Raw genomic sequence first — 17,267 nt, forward strand, 5'->3', positions numbered from 1 at the left:
TATAAGCAATGATTTTTTTATTTAAATATAAATAAATACTAATTTACTTTTATGATAATATTCCTATTATGTTATTTATTTAATAAAATCTTATTTCTTATGAATTATTTGTTTTATTCATATTCTATAAAAATGATTGTGAAAGACATTTTAAAAATATTATTTTAAATAAATATTATTAACTCAATTCCTTAATTTATGAAGTTTATACCAGGAAAGAGTAGTGTTAAATCTTTTTATATAATAAAAATTGAATTAAAATATGTTAAAAATTATGATAAAATACATTGATAAAAAAAATTAATTATATTTTCCCCTTGTAATTTATTAATCAGAATCCACAGGCCACGACATTCATCTTTACTTTGGTAACAGGGCCCTAAATTATTGAACGTTGACTGCAGAGCCGCTATGTAGCACGAATACCTTTGGTGGTTTGGTACAGTTGCCTCAGGCATGAATGCTTTCAAGGGAAATGAATTCTCTCTATTTTCTTTTTTGTTCATTTCTTTTATTTTTATGTTTTTAGAAAAATAAATCAAAAGATGCATACTTTATGAGAATTCAAGATGAAGTAACACTAATTTTCTCAGAAAAATTCTATTCTTCTGAGAAATGTTAAGAATAAATCTTCTAAGATGGCTTTTAAAAGATCACTATCACTATGATATGATATACAGCAAAAGCGCTATCTATCGCCCATGAAACTCCCAGTACTATACAGATTAACAGAAGTGGCCAAAACTGAAAGAATGATACCAATCTAAGTACATGGCAGCATAGCATACACTCAACAACCATCATCACATAACATGCCATATTTCCCAGGAAAATCAAAATTTTGGCAAATGGATCAGAATGATCACAAAACTCATGACCAGTTTCAATGAAGTTTTCTTCCCTTGGTTCTTTAAAGTTTGCCATCAAAAGAATCCAAGTTTTGTTAGAAACTTGTTTACCGTGTCTTGGCTCCATTTGATGTCATTTTGCAAGGGATTGTCATCATCTGGCTCGTAGTTTGGCCGTCTTCCATTTCTGGGGACAAATGAGACTCTTCATGTTTATTGTAAAGCAACTCTGGTTCATTATTGATGGTTGCATTTATCTCTTGGGGTATGGCATCATCAGTTTCTTCCTCCTTACTGAACTGAACATTTTCAGTTTAAGCACAACATTAAAGAGTTATCAAACTACTTAACAGCTGCATGATTTAAAGAATGCAAAATCATCACCAACCCAACTCTCATTTTATGGATTCAACTACAAGAGTCAAACAATGCCATAATATTCTACTGTAAATATGGACAAAATATGAATTTTTAGACCCTTTTCAATGGTTTTGACTATAATTTTTATTGGTTTCTCTTATTAGAAAAGTGAGAAGAGATGAAAAATAAATGTGGCCACACATCATACAGCTTAAAGAAGAGTTGAGAAGTACCAATAAAGTAACTCATTATATTTGATTAAAATGATAAACATACATTTACTCTTGATATCTCTCTACCTCTAGAAATTGGTATATCTGTCTTCTTCACACATGCTCAAACTACCCAAGGCAAGTTTCTATTCACCGGCTTAAAGAATGGCAAAAACTGCCCATCCCTATGAAGCTCAACATTTATCAGAAATTTATTGCAAAACAACTGTCAGATGCCTGTAGTCAAGGGTAAGGAGTTATTGTATTTATATAATGGGAAACTTCATTGGAAATTTATTGCAAAACATGTGTCAGTTGCTTGTAGTCAAGGGTAAGTAAGGAGTTATTGTTTTTGTATAATGGGGAAACTTGTATTATAAGATGTGAATATAATTTATGGCAAAGCTAGATGGAATGTTGGACTAGTCTTTCTAACCAGTTCCAGACTCTGAATCAATTTTGACAATTATTGGTTTCTGTAATTCAAACAACCAAAAACTAATTGCAAAATGTTAAATATTTTACCATATAATTGTAAGAGCCCTTCATCAATGGTCAAGATTCATTTAATTAATGGTAACAATAAGAATAGAAACAGTTTTTCTTCTTTCCCTTAGCCTTTAGATGCTTTCATTATGTATGAGAAACAAGCTGATGCACCATGGAGATGGACAAAATTCCCTTCATTGATAAACATAGATGATGGTACAAACAGAACAGGATACTTCTGTTTATTATTTATTCACCTATCCTCAAACAGGATTTCAAAGTTAAAACCCTAAGCTCAAAATAACTTGTTCTTCAAAAGAAACAGAATCAAGCAATTCTCTGTCAAAGGTAGTTGTGGACAAGTAAAGTTGGGAAAAGGTTAGAAGGTAAGGACACACTCATCAAGTGTTTACCTCAGCTATGTTCTGATCCTGAGTTTCAAAAGCTTCAACTGAAATGTCCTTTTTAGTCGATTCTTGAACTTCACCTTGGTCTGCTTCATCAGTTGGCTCAGTTGGTGGTATTGTTAAGCCAGGTACAAGAACAGGACCTTCTTCAAGATCAAATAAGCTGCTTTCCACAATTGTCTTTTCCTGATTCTCCAGTGATGCAGCATTTCCATTGTGACCAAGATCATGTATTATATCATCATTTCCTGGACTATCTGCAGATTCTTCACTAGGTCGAAGTATACTCTTTTTATTACTTTTGTGGCTTATACTGCTGATGAGATCCTCCGAAGAACTTATGTTTTCTACAACAATAGAACATACTATTACCATTGAGGAAGAAATACTATTACCAGTGATTTGTTGCCCGACTGTTTCAGCAAGTGGTTCATCCACAGCATGAATTTGGGTATCTTCTACAGACGATATTTCCGATGCTTTGGAATCCAGTTCTTGAGGATTATTAAGAAATTCAGCTAAAGTTGGCACTTCAAAGTCAACCTGGGGTTCCTCAATTGGCTCGGCAAGTTGATCTTCCTCTGTAATTTTCTGAAGTTCTACATTCTCCCAATCTTCGAGAACAACTATTCTATTCATAGTTTCCCAAGTGTGGATCAATCGATCCGACCCTGGCTGCCAAATAATATCCCCCCCTTCTCCTTTCAGTATGAACTTATACTGGAATGATTGTCCAGCAGGCATATCCTGATTACACAAAGGAAGCATATACAACATTTATAAAAGATTTTGATCCAACAATATTTTCAAATTCTGAACAGATTTTACTCACCAGCTCCACAGCCCATACATGTCCTTCAGACCATGTCATGGGTAATGCCTCTAAAGGGTCCCATGAACCAAGCACAGGATCACCTCCAACTATAAGAAACTGTTCACCAAAATCACAAGTCTTTTGTAACTGGAACGATACACGAACAAACTTTGATTCATCTGCACAACAAATTACAATGTTGGGATTTTGAGTTCCACGGCATATATATGTAGTAGAAAAAATTCAAAAGGTCATTAGAACCCACTTGTTTGTTCACTTTGTTGAGCCTGAGGCTCCACAGTTTCCAAGTCCACCTGCAACATTTTATTCGGGCCAAGAGACTGTCTCATCAAACATGCCAAAATATTGTACGTTCTCAATTTATTTAATGTAAATACAATAACTAGACAACCATTTCTTAACGAATTTCCCCACATAACAGAAAAGCCAATTAGTTTGGGAACAAAACATAGATTTAGTTCTTTAAATACTTTTAGTGTTGTTCTGCAATCAGAATGACTCTTTTAGTGTTGTTCTCCAATCAGAATTGGAGTTTTAATTAGGTAATCTATGCTAATTTTTAATGCAAAGTTTATAACACGAATTATTGAGGTGAAACTCCAACTCCAATTGAAAAACAGTACTAAAAGTATTAAGAAATTGCATCTAAGTTTTGTATTTCATTTGGCTCATATCCTCTTGAATTATACAAAATCATTGAAATAAATTCTCAAGACAGTAAAGAGGCTCCACCAGTAACACCAAAGCAACAGAGAAAACTTCAAACCCGAAATATGCTGGAAAGAATCGTACCAAGCTATAAAAAACAAAGTAAAATGTTGAAGTCGCCAAACATTTCAAGAAATAACCATTCCCATAAAAGGGAAACAAAAAAAGAAAGTGTCAATGGAATCAGAACCAAGAAGTCTAGCATAGCAGTAATACTAAATGTTTCGTAACAAGTTTTGGATCTACGCATACTCATACAAAAGGGAGAATATTTGGCGTATAAAAAGAAACCAAAAGGTGAGAAGAAACTGGGCAAGCTACTAGGAAACACGAAATTTCAGAAAAAGGAAAGAAAAAAAAACAAGAATTGAAAAAGAAGCATATATTGAGAACCCAACAAGAATCACCCCCACTTGAAAGCATTCATGTTCCCACATGCAAACAAGAAACACCCCAAGAAGACCAAGAACAAACAAAAGAATCATGTTAGTTCCAACAAAGAAAAACAAAAATGTGAAACTAAGCATAGAACAAAAAAATAAAAAAGCAAACCTGGTCCTTTGGTGGCACTGCATGAACAGGGTAAAGATCATTGTTTCGAACTAGTTTCAGGAGCAATAAATTCCATCCCTTTTTCTCATTTTTGGAACGAAGGGTGAAGCAGAATTTGGGTCTATCAGAAACACAAAGGGGAACTCTGGGAGAGAAGGGTCCTAGAGTCTCGACCATGGCCTTAGAACAAGAGCTTGTGAGGGCTTTCATCATTGGTGAAGTTTGTTGTGCCACACAACAATGAGTTTCTGGGGTGAGAGTGAGACACTGGTTTGGTTTTTAGTTCCCTTCTTCGATCGCTTTAGTAGTTGAGAATCTTGAATCTATCTGGTGCTGACGGTGAGGGTCGTTTTATATAGTGGTGGGGTTTACGCAGTTTGTTTATCCACGTGTATGTGTCATGTGGACAGGAAGTGGCATCACTGCTGGAATTGGTTCACGTTTTTTTAAGTGAAATACTATTGCTATATTTTTTATTTTTCTAAATATTTTAACATTTTAGTTTTATAAAAATTTAAAATTCTGTTTTATATTTTAATAAAAGAGAAAATAGATTATGTATTAAAAATATAGAATATTTTGACACTTTCATTCAATTACACTTTATAAATAAATATGTTTCATAATTTTTTTAACTTTTAGAATAAGTATTTTAGAAGTGATATATATTTGAATTTTTTTATTAATTGATACGTAAATCTATTTTACACCGAAAATACATAATCATTAAATTCTCAATAATAAAAATATGTTATTAGCTTCCTATAAGAAATTAAAATCATGTAATTTTTATAAAAAAAATAAAATTACATTTAGAGAAATTTTGGGGGAAAAATATATTTACATTATTTTTACTCTATTATTTCTGATAAAAATGGAAATAAAATGAGATTGATCTTTTTACTTTTTTAACATAAAAGATAAATATGATAATAATAAAAAAATGGCAACAAGTGTTTGAAAAATCATATTGACTCAGAAAATAAAAGTAAGATGCTTTTGGTATAAGTATATATTCAAAATAGTAACAATTTTACACGAGTCTCTGTTCTTGTTTGACATAAACATGTAGAGGTTTAATTTGACAGGGAATTGTAGTGAAAGACTGAAATGACCACATTAAAGAACAGTTGCCAAAAATTTAGATGAGGTTAATGAAGTAATTTTGATTTTACATTGCTTTATTATTTGGATAGAAGATAAAAATAATAGAATATAATAGATAATAGATAAAAGATAGATAATAGATAACGGTTGAATTATATGCACAGGTGAACCATTTTTTCCTATTTTGCAATAGTTTAGTGTTTATTTTGTTGCGTAAATGACATCAAATATATATACTGGACTGACATATATAACACTTGCTAATCCTGCATTTATTTTCAACAAATTGAACTTTTATTGATAAAAAATTAATCATTTTTCCAATACCCCTCAAGGCTTAAGTTTCTCCACAACTTTTTCTTCGACATTAGATTAATCGAAGCTAACCCAGCTATGAGGAAGTAATAGTAGTCCAATTTTCCAGCATTGATGTCATCATTCAACCAATCAATTCCACCATGCTTTCGAGTTAGTTGGTGCACAACATTAACCACCAAGGTTCCAACATAAATTGAAAATGTCACCACAAGATATTGCAAAGAGTTTCCTATGCTTTTTATTTTATCAATGACCCAGTGTTGTAGAACTGAATGTGTCCAACAAGTGTAAACATCTTACATTGCATTCATGAGTGCACCATGTGAAATACCCATATCCCTTCTTTGTCACTCCACCAAGCTAGCACTTACCATTGTGAGAATTGAACACACATCACCAATCACTATCTTCTGAAGACTTGTGAGGCCTTCCTCTTTTTTGGTCACTTTTGCCAATGCTGGCTGCAAGAAGAGGTCAAAGCATGGGAGGAACATGCCTATGGTGATTAGGGACACCACATTGTGCTAAGGGAATCAAGCAGAGAATTCCTGAAGCCTGGATTGGAAGCATTTTGATCAAACATTTGACTTCTTCCGTTTGCTAAATGTTGCAAATCCTCCAGGGATTCTTCACACAATCTTCTGTGTTGAGATCGTTGTCTTGTATCAGGGCAGCTTTATTTAAACATCTGTGCCAAAATCAAAATAACTTCTAGATTACAGTTACTAATAAGTTAATTTGTCTTTAAACAAGAAATTATTGCATGGTTCAAAATTTGTATAGTCTCAATTAGTCTCTACCCGATGACAGATAGTTTGAGTGTTACTACTGATTAATTAAATTTTGTGTTGTTTGCACTACTCATGCAGTCCACCTTGTATATGGTAAAAGAGGAAGGTGGAGAAACTTTTTTCTTCTTCTTTATCTATCATAAAGGTAAGATCTAATTCCTATGAAGTGAATAATTCACCTTAAAAGACAGTAAATAAACTCAGTTATTAATAAGAAAGCCAATTGTCATGTATATGCAAAACAATTCATAGACATTTTGAATAATAATTATTGATTTCTTTGTAATAATGTAAATTTACGATAAATTAAATACTCTAGACCATCACATATCTATTGTTCCGACTAATATTTATATGACATGTTTTTTTAAAGTTTTTTTTTTGTTTATGAGAATACAACTAATAACACTTGATTATGTGTCACATAAAGATGGGTCGATATTATAAATTAGATAACATAAACCATCTAATAATTTCTCCAAATTTATATTTCATCTTTACTTTCAAGAATCCAATCCTTAAAAGATAAGAAGTGAGGGTATTATAAAAATTCAAGGCTATCAAAGACACATTATTCTAATTAGATGAAGGGTAAATATTGAGGCGCATTACCTAAGTTGTTTGGTTAAAGGTAACTTCAGTGGTGCTTTGTCATTCACTAGGGGATCAAAGTAAACACCTTCCTCTTTTTTCATTGAAATTTTAAGGTGACACTTCTTATAAGCAACAACAAACACCTATGCAATGCCAGAAAAATATGCTCCCCTTTGCTGGAATGTAGACATAAATACATACTCCAACAAAATATATGATAATTTAACAGATCATAAGCACACTTAGTGTGCCAAAACCCGAGATCCAATTCTTGTTTTGGAGGTAAACTATAGCTGTCAAACTGATCAACTGGACCATTGTTTGTGAAGTGTAGTACCAATTAAAGAAGTTGTTCACTCCTTTTCTTCCTGCAGGGGAAGTTGTGTCAAACTGATTGATGGCAAAGAGAATAGTGCATGGTCCAATCCCACCTGTGCCCACAACCAACCAGTACAGGCCTAAAATTAAGATGCCAAGTTGAGTACTTGTTGGGGGAATGCACTGCTGAGGAGAAGTGCAACTTGGGGGATGAAGTTGTGGCATCCAGATTGTTAGTGTTAGAATCACCATTCCCTAATTAATCACCAGCAAAGCAAATGGTTAATTGGCACTAACACATAGAATCAAAAAGATAGTAACAGGTATAGAATGCAATTTAAGTCCTTTAATATGTGGTCAAAATTGATTATATTCCATATGTTTTAAAAATGATATTTTTTATCCTTGTATTTTGAAAGAAAAAAATACTTGAACAACCCAAATACTATCCAGCATTAGTGTGAGAGAGAAAAGGATAAAAAAAATTAGGAAATATCTAACAGACTTAACCTAATGTTGATGAGAATGATTGTTGTAGACAATATTAAGACAATCCTAAAATTGAAAGTGCTAAAAAGTTTATGGGATTAGTGGGAGAGCACTCTCAAAAAGCTGATAAGTCTTTTGCTAGGACATTAATGAATACATTAACCACCATGAAGATTGATGGTTCACCTACTATGCATGAACATATCATTGAGATGACAAACATTACAACAAGACTTAAGACCTTGGGAATGGTTGTGAATGAGAACTTCCTTTTTTAGTTTATTCTAAACTCATTACCATCTGAGTATGGCCCATTCCAAACTCATTGCACAATATGTTAGTTCAGGAAGAAACGAGGCTTAAGAATCAAGGAAGTCACTCAGTCCATTATGTAAGCCACCAAGGGAATCAAGGAGCTGAAAAGAAATTTATGAAGAAGCATGATAAAGGAAAAGGATCATTAAAGATCAATGACGACTCTTTGCAAATCTAGAAGAAGGCATCAAAGGACAATAATTGCCAATTTTGTGGGAAATCTCGACATTTTGAGAAGGATTTCCTAAAGCATAAGTCTTGGTTCAAAAAGAAGGGTGAGCTTAATGCTCATGTATGTTTGAATCAAACTTAACTCAAGTTTCCCATAATACATGGTGGATTAATTCTGGATGTACGACTCATGTTTCTAACACTATGCAAGGATTCCTTACAATCCCAACCATAAGCCCAAATGAGAAGTTTGTCTTCATGGGGAATAGAGTGAAAGCTCCAGTGGAAGCAATCGAGACTTATTGTTTAAAACTTGATACTAGACATCATTTAGATTTACTGGAAACTCATTATGTACCTAGTTTATCTAGGAATTTAGTTTCATTATCTAAACTTGATGTTATTGGATACTCTTTTAATTTTGGTAATGGATGTTTAATTTCATTTAAGAATAATCATCTCATTGGTACTATTGTTCTTTGTGATGGTTTATATAAATTGAAATTAGATGGTTTGTATGCTGAAACTATTTTAACTTTGCATCATAATGTTGGCACTAAACATAGTTTAGTGAATGAACGATCTGCTTTCATGTGGCATAAACGTTTAGGTCACATTTCTAGAGAAATGATGGAAAGATTAATAAAGAATGAAATTCTTCCTGATCAAGATTTTGTGGATCTAAATATTTGTGTGGGTTGTATCAAGAGAAAACAAACAAAACATACAAAGAATGGAGCTACAAGAAGCACTCAGCTTCTTAAAATTGTGCATATAGATATTTGTGGACCTTTTGATGTTAGTTCTTTCGGAAAGGAAAGATACTTTATCATCTTTATTGATTACTATTCATGTTACGGTTATGTCTACTTACTGCACGAGAAATCTCAAGTAGTGGATGCCTTAGAAATTTACTTGAATGAAGTAAAAAGACAATTAGACAGAAAGGTGAAAATTATTAGATTTGATAAAGGTGACGTGTATTACGAAATATACGATGAAACTGGGCAACACTGAAGTCTATTTGCTAAGCTTCTTTAGAAACGTGGCATTTGTGTGCAATACACAATGCCTGGTACACCACAACAAAATGGTGTATCAGAAAGGTGTAATAGAACTTTAATGGATATGGTTAGGAGTATGTTAATCAATTCAACTTTACTCGTATCTTTGTGAATGTATGCCTTGAAAATTGTCATGTGTTTATTGAATAGGGTTCCTAGTAAGGCAGTTCCAAAGACACCTTTTGAACTGTGGATGAATAGGACACCTAGTATATGGCACCTGCATGTTTGGGGTTGCTAAGCAGCAATAAGGATTCATAATTCGTAAGAAAGAAAATTGGATGTAAGAACAATCAGTGGATATTTCATTGGTTATCCTGAAAAGTCAAAGGGCATATGTTTTATTTTCCTAATCATAATATGAGAATTTTCAAAACTGGAAATGCAAGGTTCATTGAAAATGGTGAAATCAATGAGAGTACAGTTCCACAAGATGTGGAAATTAAAGAAGTTAGAGTGCAAGTCCCTTTAGCTTGTGCCTTTAGCAGTAAGGTGATTGCTCCTTTAGTTATTGTTCAAAAAAATTAATGAAGAGGAGCAACACAATAATGAATCCATGATACATAATAAACCAATTGTGGAAGAATCACAAGAAGTAGCATTAAGGAGGTCTCAAAGAGAAAAGAGACCAACTATTTCGAATGACTATGTGATATACCTATATGAAACAGAAATAGAGTTAAGCATTAATGGTAATGATCCAGCTTCATTTTCACAAGCTATAAGCTATGATAATTCTGAGAAGTGGTTAAATTCCATGAAAGAAGAGATAAATTCTATGGAACATAATGGTGTTTGGAATCTTGTAGAATTGCCAAAGGATTGTAAGAGAGTTGGTTGTAAGTGGGTCTTTAAGACTAAACGTGACTCTTATGGAAACATTGAACGTTACAAGGCTAAACTTGTTGCTAAGGAATTTACTCAGAAAGATGGCATTGATTATAAAGAGACGTTTTCACTAGTCTCACAAAAGGATTTTTTTTCAGGATTATCATGGCATTAGTAGTCCATTATGACTTGGAGCTACATCGGCTAAATGTGAAGACTGTCTTTCTTAATGGATATTTAGAGGAGAATTTTTATGTGGACCAACCAATGTGGTTCTCAATTGAAGGAAAGAAACACGTGGTGTGCAAATTAAAGAAACTGATATACAGTCTTAAAACAAGCTTCCTGTCAATGGTATTTGAGGTTTAATGATACCACTGCTTCCTTTAGATTTAAGGAAAATACTATTGATCAATGTATATATATGAAGGTTAGTGGGAGTAAAGTTATTTTTCCAATTATGTATGTTGATGATATCTTGCTTGCAACTAACAATCTTGGTCTTTTTCATGAGACTAAGAAGTTTCTTTCTAGTAACTTTGAAATGAAGGATATGGGAGAGGCAAGCTATGTGATAGGGATGGAAATATTCTGCAATAGATCACAAGAATTGTTAGGCTTATCTCAGAAAGCATATATCAATAAAGTACTAGAGAGATTTAGGATGGAAAGGTGTTTAGCATCACCTGTTCCAATTTAGAAATGAGACAAGTTTAGTCTCACGCAATGTCCTAGAAATGACATGGAACGAAAACAAATGGAAGCAATTTTGTATGCATAAGTTGTTGTTGCATCTATCCTGAAAACTGAATTTGTAGCATGTTTTGAGGCTACAATTTAGGCTAATTGACTGCAAAACTTTATTTCAGGGCTTGGAATTGTCGGCAGTATTGACAGGCTGTTGAAGATGTATTGTGATAACTCCACAATAGTATTTTTTTTAGAACGACGAGTAATCTAAGGGTGCTAAGCATATGGAATTAAAGTACTTTGTTGTGAAGGAAGAAGTTCAGAAACAAAGAGTGTCAATAGAACATATTTATACAAACCTTATGATAGCTGACCCTTTGAATAATGAATTATCGTCCAAGACATTTATAGAACATGTTGAAAGTATGAGCATTATTGTTATTGATGATCATTAAGTGTAATTTATCTTATGCATTTTAGTGACACTCTAAGCTCAATTATGATATGTTTCTGATTACATGTTCTCTATGTCTGCATGCATATTTGTATTAGAGTAATGTTAACAGGTTTTGTCTTGAATGAAGACATTGTGTTGGACCAATTATGTACTCCTAACTAATGGTCAAATTAAGAGAAGACTAATTTGTAGTACATTGAAGGAACTATGTCGATTAGGTGATGTACAACCGCCATGACTCATATTGGTTCATACTCTTAATCATGAAATTATGATGTACCCAACGTATAGAATGATTTAGTCATTTTTTTAATGCGCATTATGTTAGTTTAATCTATTTATTTATTTAGTCCATAATATTTAGTAATGTCACATGAGCCAAGTGGAAGAATGTTAGAATTAATGTCTCATGTGAGAGGCATGTGACTTATGTAGGGACTAATAAATAAATAATTAATAATTAAGGAATAAATTGTAATTGGGTTAAATAAAAGAAGTTTCTAGAGGTAACTGCTACTTGATGGGAGTAGTGGTTATAAAAGGGGGTTAATACTTACTAACATGAAATAAGGTCACCTTCCTGATAGAAAAGTACTCTCTCTCATCTACAGTCATCACAAACGTAGAAAGGTATAAAGAATAGTCAAGGGAGTGAAATCTTATTTCTCTCCTCTTCCAAGGAAATTAAAGTACACCGGAGAGAGACCGTCGTATGGAGAAAGGTATGCATTATTTGTTTATTTATTATTTGTGAGAATCATAAGTTTCAAGATCTTGTTGGTTTCCTATAATTGATAATCTAGAAAACCCTTAATTATTTTACAAGTTCAACAAAGGATGGGTATTATCAATTCATTTTCACTATTATGAAAGTTGAAAGTTCTTCCCTCCTCCATCCTCTGACTTTCATGCAATTCAAAAGAAGCTTGCTCTAAGTTAAGCCAAAGGACTCATTTTATATATAGCTTAGGGTGTGTTTGGTTTGTATTTTCATTTTTTGTTTTCATTTCCTGTTTTCAGTTTCTGACACTACTAGGAAATAAGGTTTTTACATCAATTATTTAAGACTTTCAACATCGGTTATTAACCGATGTTGAAAGTCCCCATGTTGAAAGTAATATCGTTAACATCGTTTTTTCAAAATCGATGTTAACTAATAAATACAACATTGGTTATTTAAATAGCCAATGTTACATGATAAGAATTTTGAAAAAAGAAATTTATAAATTTACATATCAACATCGGTTATTTAAAAAACCGATGTTAACTAGCACTAAAAGTCAATGTTAACTGTCACTAACAACATCGGTTATTTAAAAAATCAATGTTAACGGGCACTAACAACATCGGTTATTTAAAAAACCGATGTTAATTGGAACTAACAACATCGTTTATGTTAATTGGAACTAACAACATTTGTTTTTTAAATAACTGATGTTGTTAGTGGCAGTTAACATCGGTTTTTTAAATAACCGATGTTGTTAGTTCTAGTTAACATCGGTTTTGTAAATAACCGATGTTGTTAGTGCCAGTTAACATTGGTTATTTAAATAACCGATGTTGATATGTAAATTTATAATGAACATCTTCAGCTGCATTATATGTTTGCTTGTTACAGTATAATGCATTCAATTTAAAGAGTCATCAGACTTGTAGCTAAGCCTTAACATTTAAAACTAAAGCATAAAAGAATAAAAACTTGAAGGGCAATCAAAGATCTCATTATTCAAACCACTAGGGTCAGCCAAACAGTGGGAGTTATAGTAGTTTGCATGGAATCTTAAGTACAAGCCCCATTACCACCATTATACACCCAAAAAAAATCTCATATGCATGTAGATAGTCAAATAAACTAACATTCTATCCAACATGGCAGCGAGCTTACAAACACATTGATAACAAAATTTTAGTGAACTTACAGTCTCTCTTTCACTTGTTCCTTTTGGTGGCTATATATCTTGTATCCATTCAACCTCTGCAACATGGTACCTACATAAAACATTTAAAGAATAAATGCATATTTCCATGAAAGAAAAATAACATATCAACAGCTAGAGAATTCATGAAACACCCAGAGACAACTCACCCATCTTGATCCCAGGAACGGATGATACGAAATCTCCAACAACTTTCAATCTGCATGTAACAACACTTTCTTAAACATTGAAAAAATTTAAAATAAAATTAAAGAAAAACCAATTCTATTTTAATATAATCTAGGTTAAAATAGAAAATTCTTAGGAGCCTTCAAAGTATCCTAGGACCACTAACACTAGCCCAACAGTGACAAAATAAAATGAGAAACAAACACCATTACAACTGACTCTTAGAATGAACTTGTACAAGTTGTCAATTGTCCACAATATTCTCAAGTCCTTCTAGTAAGCACATATGACATAAACAAGAAATAGTTATAAGTTTTAAAAAATTGCTTTCTGGATTTATCAAAATTGTCAGAAAATGATTGGGATAATATTTTTACCATGTGATAACAGTGTAGACAATTAGTATCATAACAAAAATATTTTTGCCCTCCTAAGCAAGTTTTTTAGTCAAATATTTGTTCCTTGTCTCTGTTTCAAGTAAAAAAAATCCTAGACACTATAGTTTCTAGATTTGGAAAAGAAGCATATTAAAGATAGGAGAATTTTTTTTATATTTTGTGAATCTCCTGTCATATGGAGAATCACACCAGAGAAATGTTCTTAGAAAATAGAGAAAGAACAATTAAAAGAAATTCTGCCAACAAAGATGAAAGTTGAGAGAGAGACAATTTTTTTTTTCAAATTTCATCTTCAATAATAAAGTATTATAACTAGAGCAGTGAAGTATATATAAGTACATAGATAAATCAGCTAAATTTTCACCTTTATATAAAAATGACCATCTGGAAGTCGTTCACACCTACAACAAATAAATAAAATTATTTAAACCAAGTGACATACATGAGAAACAATTTCAAATGGAAAAGGGGATATGTATATGAGATTTTTTATTTTCATGATAAAAGGATGTCGAACACCTACTCTGTTATTTCCACTTCACAGGCAAACTCAGCTAAGGAACCCGTTGAATCAAGTATAGCCTACAAGATCAAAAGACAAGTCACATACATACACAATAACAGAAGAAAATGGTTAGTGCTATATAGAGAGAAAGGGGGAAAAGGGGATAAGTGAAGTAATCTACCATTCCCATCCAATGATTGCCTTCCATTATTCTTCTTACTTGTTTTATTTAAATAAATAAATAGCTGAGTAAATAGCTTATCCCAAACCAAAACAGCTGATCCCAAACCAAAACAGTGAATACACCCAAAGTATTGCTTTACTATACAAGCTTTAGACCTTTGATGGCATGTTGGCATCACCCGCATTCTTGTTCTTGTCAGCTTCAAACTTATCAATTGCTACCTACAGTTCATTAGTGCCTCCAACAACCCTCATGGTGTAGAAGTAGCACCAAAGACAAAAGTTGTCAAACCCCCAACAACTACCAAATTCTTTGCCTTAGGTGGAAGGCTCATATATCCCAAAAGTCCAGCCATCTTGATCAATGGGGGAAAAAGGGTTAGCACAATTTCACACAATTACAACTACCCTTTGTTGATGCATGCATACTAATTTTTATAGGTTCAATGCTAAATAAAATCCTAAATTGAAAACGTTTTTAAATCAATTACAAAGTTCAATGCTAATAAAATCCTGAATTAAAAACGTTTTTATTATTTGTAAATGAGATGACAACCATTTTTAATCATTAAAAAATGTTTATTTTTTTATCATCGTATATGATAACACATTTCCAACAAGAAATCAGAAACAAAATTTCTTTTTAATCAGAAACACATTTCTTTTTAACTAGATTAAAAATCTTTCTAATCCAAAAAATGCATAAAGCTAATAAATATGTACAAGGAAAGACAAACAGAGTTAATACTCAGAGAACATAGCTGATGTAAAACGTGGAAGTGGAAATGAGTTAATACTCAGAGAACATAGCTGATGTAAAACACTTGTTAGTCAATTCCATCTGATTCCCTCAAATATTTGTGTTACCTTGCTGATAGCAGTTCTCACAATCTTTTGCTTTTCTCGAGCTGGAACAATGGCACCGAGTTCTCACAAAGTGAGGTACAATTTGATTAAGCAAACAACTTGGTTCCCAAGACATTTGGAAAATGCAATTTAGACAAAATACATAAAAGAAATAATAAATAAATAAATAACAAGTTTGTCAATAGCAAGAGTAATCCCAATTCCTAAATGTAATTATCATTTGTCCATTGTCCCAAAATTAGAATCACACACATCAAAGCCCAAATTTTAACCAAGCAGTGAGAGATTAAACCGAGGGGAGGAAAAGTATGAACTATCATACATCCATACAGTAAGAAAAGTGATGAAAAATAAAATGAAATTGTGGAACAATGTAATTTCTTATTATTTAAACAGTAGAATACTTTATATTTTCTAAGATGATTAAATTTCTAAGAAAACAATAATTGTGAAGGAATCTGTTGCAGCCAATTAAAATTCACATACCAATGCTAATTATGCTAAGTAAGAATGGCGCTTCACAATCCACATACCAGTGCAAGAGGGAGATTAAAAAAATCTTTTGCAGCCATTAAAATTCAAACTGCATTTTAGGGTTACCTGGTGAGTTTGTCCAATCCATTCTCTTTGATTTACCTCTTTGCATTGACTGCTAAATTCCTCACTCATGGATTCATATTAATTATAAAAAAAACAATTTATTTAGGTCATAAAATTCTCCTTAGGTACTTGTATAGGAGTAAAAAAATATATATATATCATGAATTGGACTTCTCTCATGAGAAGAAACTAAGTGAAGAGAAAAAGATATTTATCCTTGGGACATTTTCGTGCACACAACTCACCCAAGATTTAACAGGTTGTTGATTCATGACCGTACACGTTATTGTGGAAGCTAAGTGAAGAGAAAAAAGTATTAAATGCTCTATACAAATACCACCAGAAAAAATAAAAAATGATTAATATAAAATATAGTATATTTATTTTAGATTTTTAAAGATTTTTTAAATTCCAATAATTTATTTTTTTAAAAAAGTAGTTTTTATTATCAATTAATAATATTAATCAATGACATATCAATAACATTAACAATAATATCTATACTTTACTGACTTATCACTAATCGATAATCATGAATACAAAATATTTTTATAAATTATGGTTTTAAATTCCTAGTGAACTGATCTAAAATTAATCAAACTTGAATGATAAAGGAAATGATGAAACTGTTAAAAATAAGTGAAAATGTGTAAGAAAAAATATGTTATTATTTTTAATGAAAATATATTTATTTGTCAAAGAAAAAAAAATATTTCTTACACTTTTTAATATGAAATAAGTTTTTTAATGGACAAATAAATCATATAAGCTTATTTATAAAAAGGTCAAGTGCAGACCTAAAAAAAAGATATCAGATGGATCCATAGCCAATATTGACAAGAGTAAAATTGTTGATTCAAGTTTCAAAATGAAAACAAACTTGTCCTTCTTGTTTTGTCTGGTTCTTTTTCAAACTAATTGTTAATTTGATTTGTTGAAAAGAAAGATCATTAAACAGAGTCATGCTTTATTTCCTTTCTTGGAGTTATATGCAAACCAAAAAATCACCAACCAATTACTCATTTTCCCTTTGTTTTCCATCTCCTATTCCATTCA

At 32.0% G+C, this 17,267-nt stretch overlaps 1 protein-coding gene and 1 pseudogene across 2 annotated transcripts; both read right to left on the minus strand.

Moving 5' to 3' along the window:
• Window positions 1–643: 643 nt before the first annotated feature.
• Window positions 644–4,746, minus strand: LOC114406160. 2 transcript variants are annotated; one of them, XM_028368757.1, is made up of 5 exons: window positions 4,412–4,746; window positions 3,396–3,444; window positions 3,149–3,309; window positions 2,323–3,063; window positions 644–1,147 (listed from the first exon to the last, which is right to left on the minus strand). In XM_028368757.1, the coding sequence occupies exons 1-5, from the start codon at window positions 4,622–4,624 to the stop codon at window positions 956–958; spliced, it is 1,356 nt and encodes a 451-aa protein (XP_028224558.1). In that variant the 5' UTR covers window positions 4,625–4,746; the 3' UTR covers window positions 644–955. The 2 variants fall into 2 exon arrangements, with proteins under 2 accessions (XP_028224558.1, XP_028224559.1); XM_028368758.1 differs by having other exon boundaries at window positions 1,014–1,142; window positions 4,412–4,745.
• Window positions 4,747–7,293: 2,547 nt separating this feature from the next.
• LOC114406161 lies at window positions 7,294–16,376 on the minus strand (annotated as a pseudogene).
• Window positions 16,377–17,267: the final 891 nt, after the last annotated feature.

Source organism: Glycine soja, chromosome 3, assembly GCF_004193775.1.
Source record: "Glycine soja cultivar W05 chromosome 3, ASM419377v2, whole genome shotgun sequence".
Classification (NCBI taxonomy): domain Eukaryota; kingdom Viridiplantae; phylum Streptophyta; class Magnoliopsida; order Fabales; family Fabaceae; genus Glycine; species Glycine soja.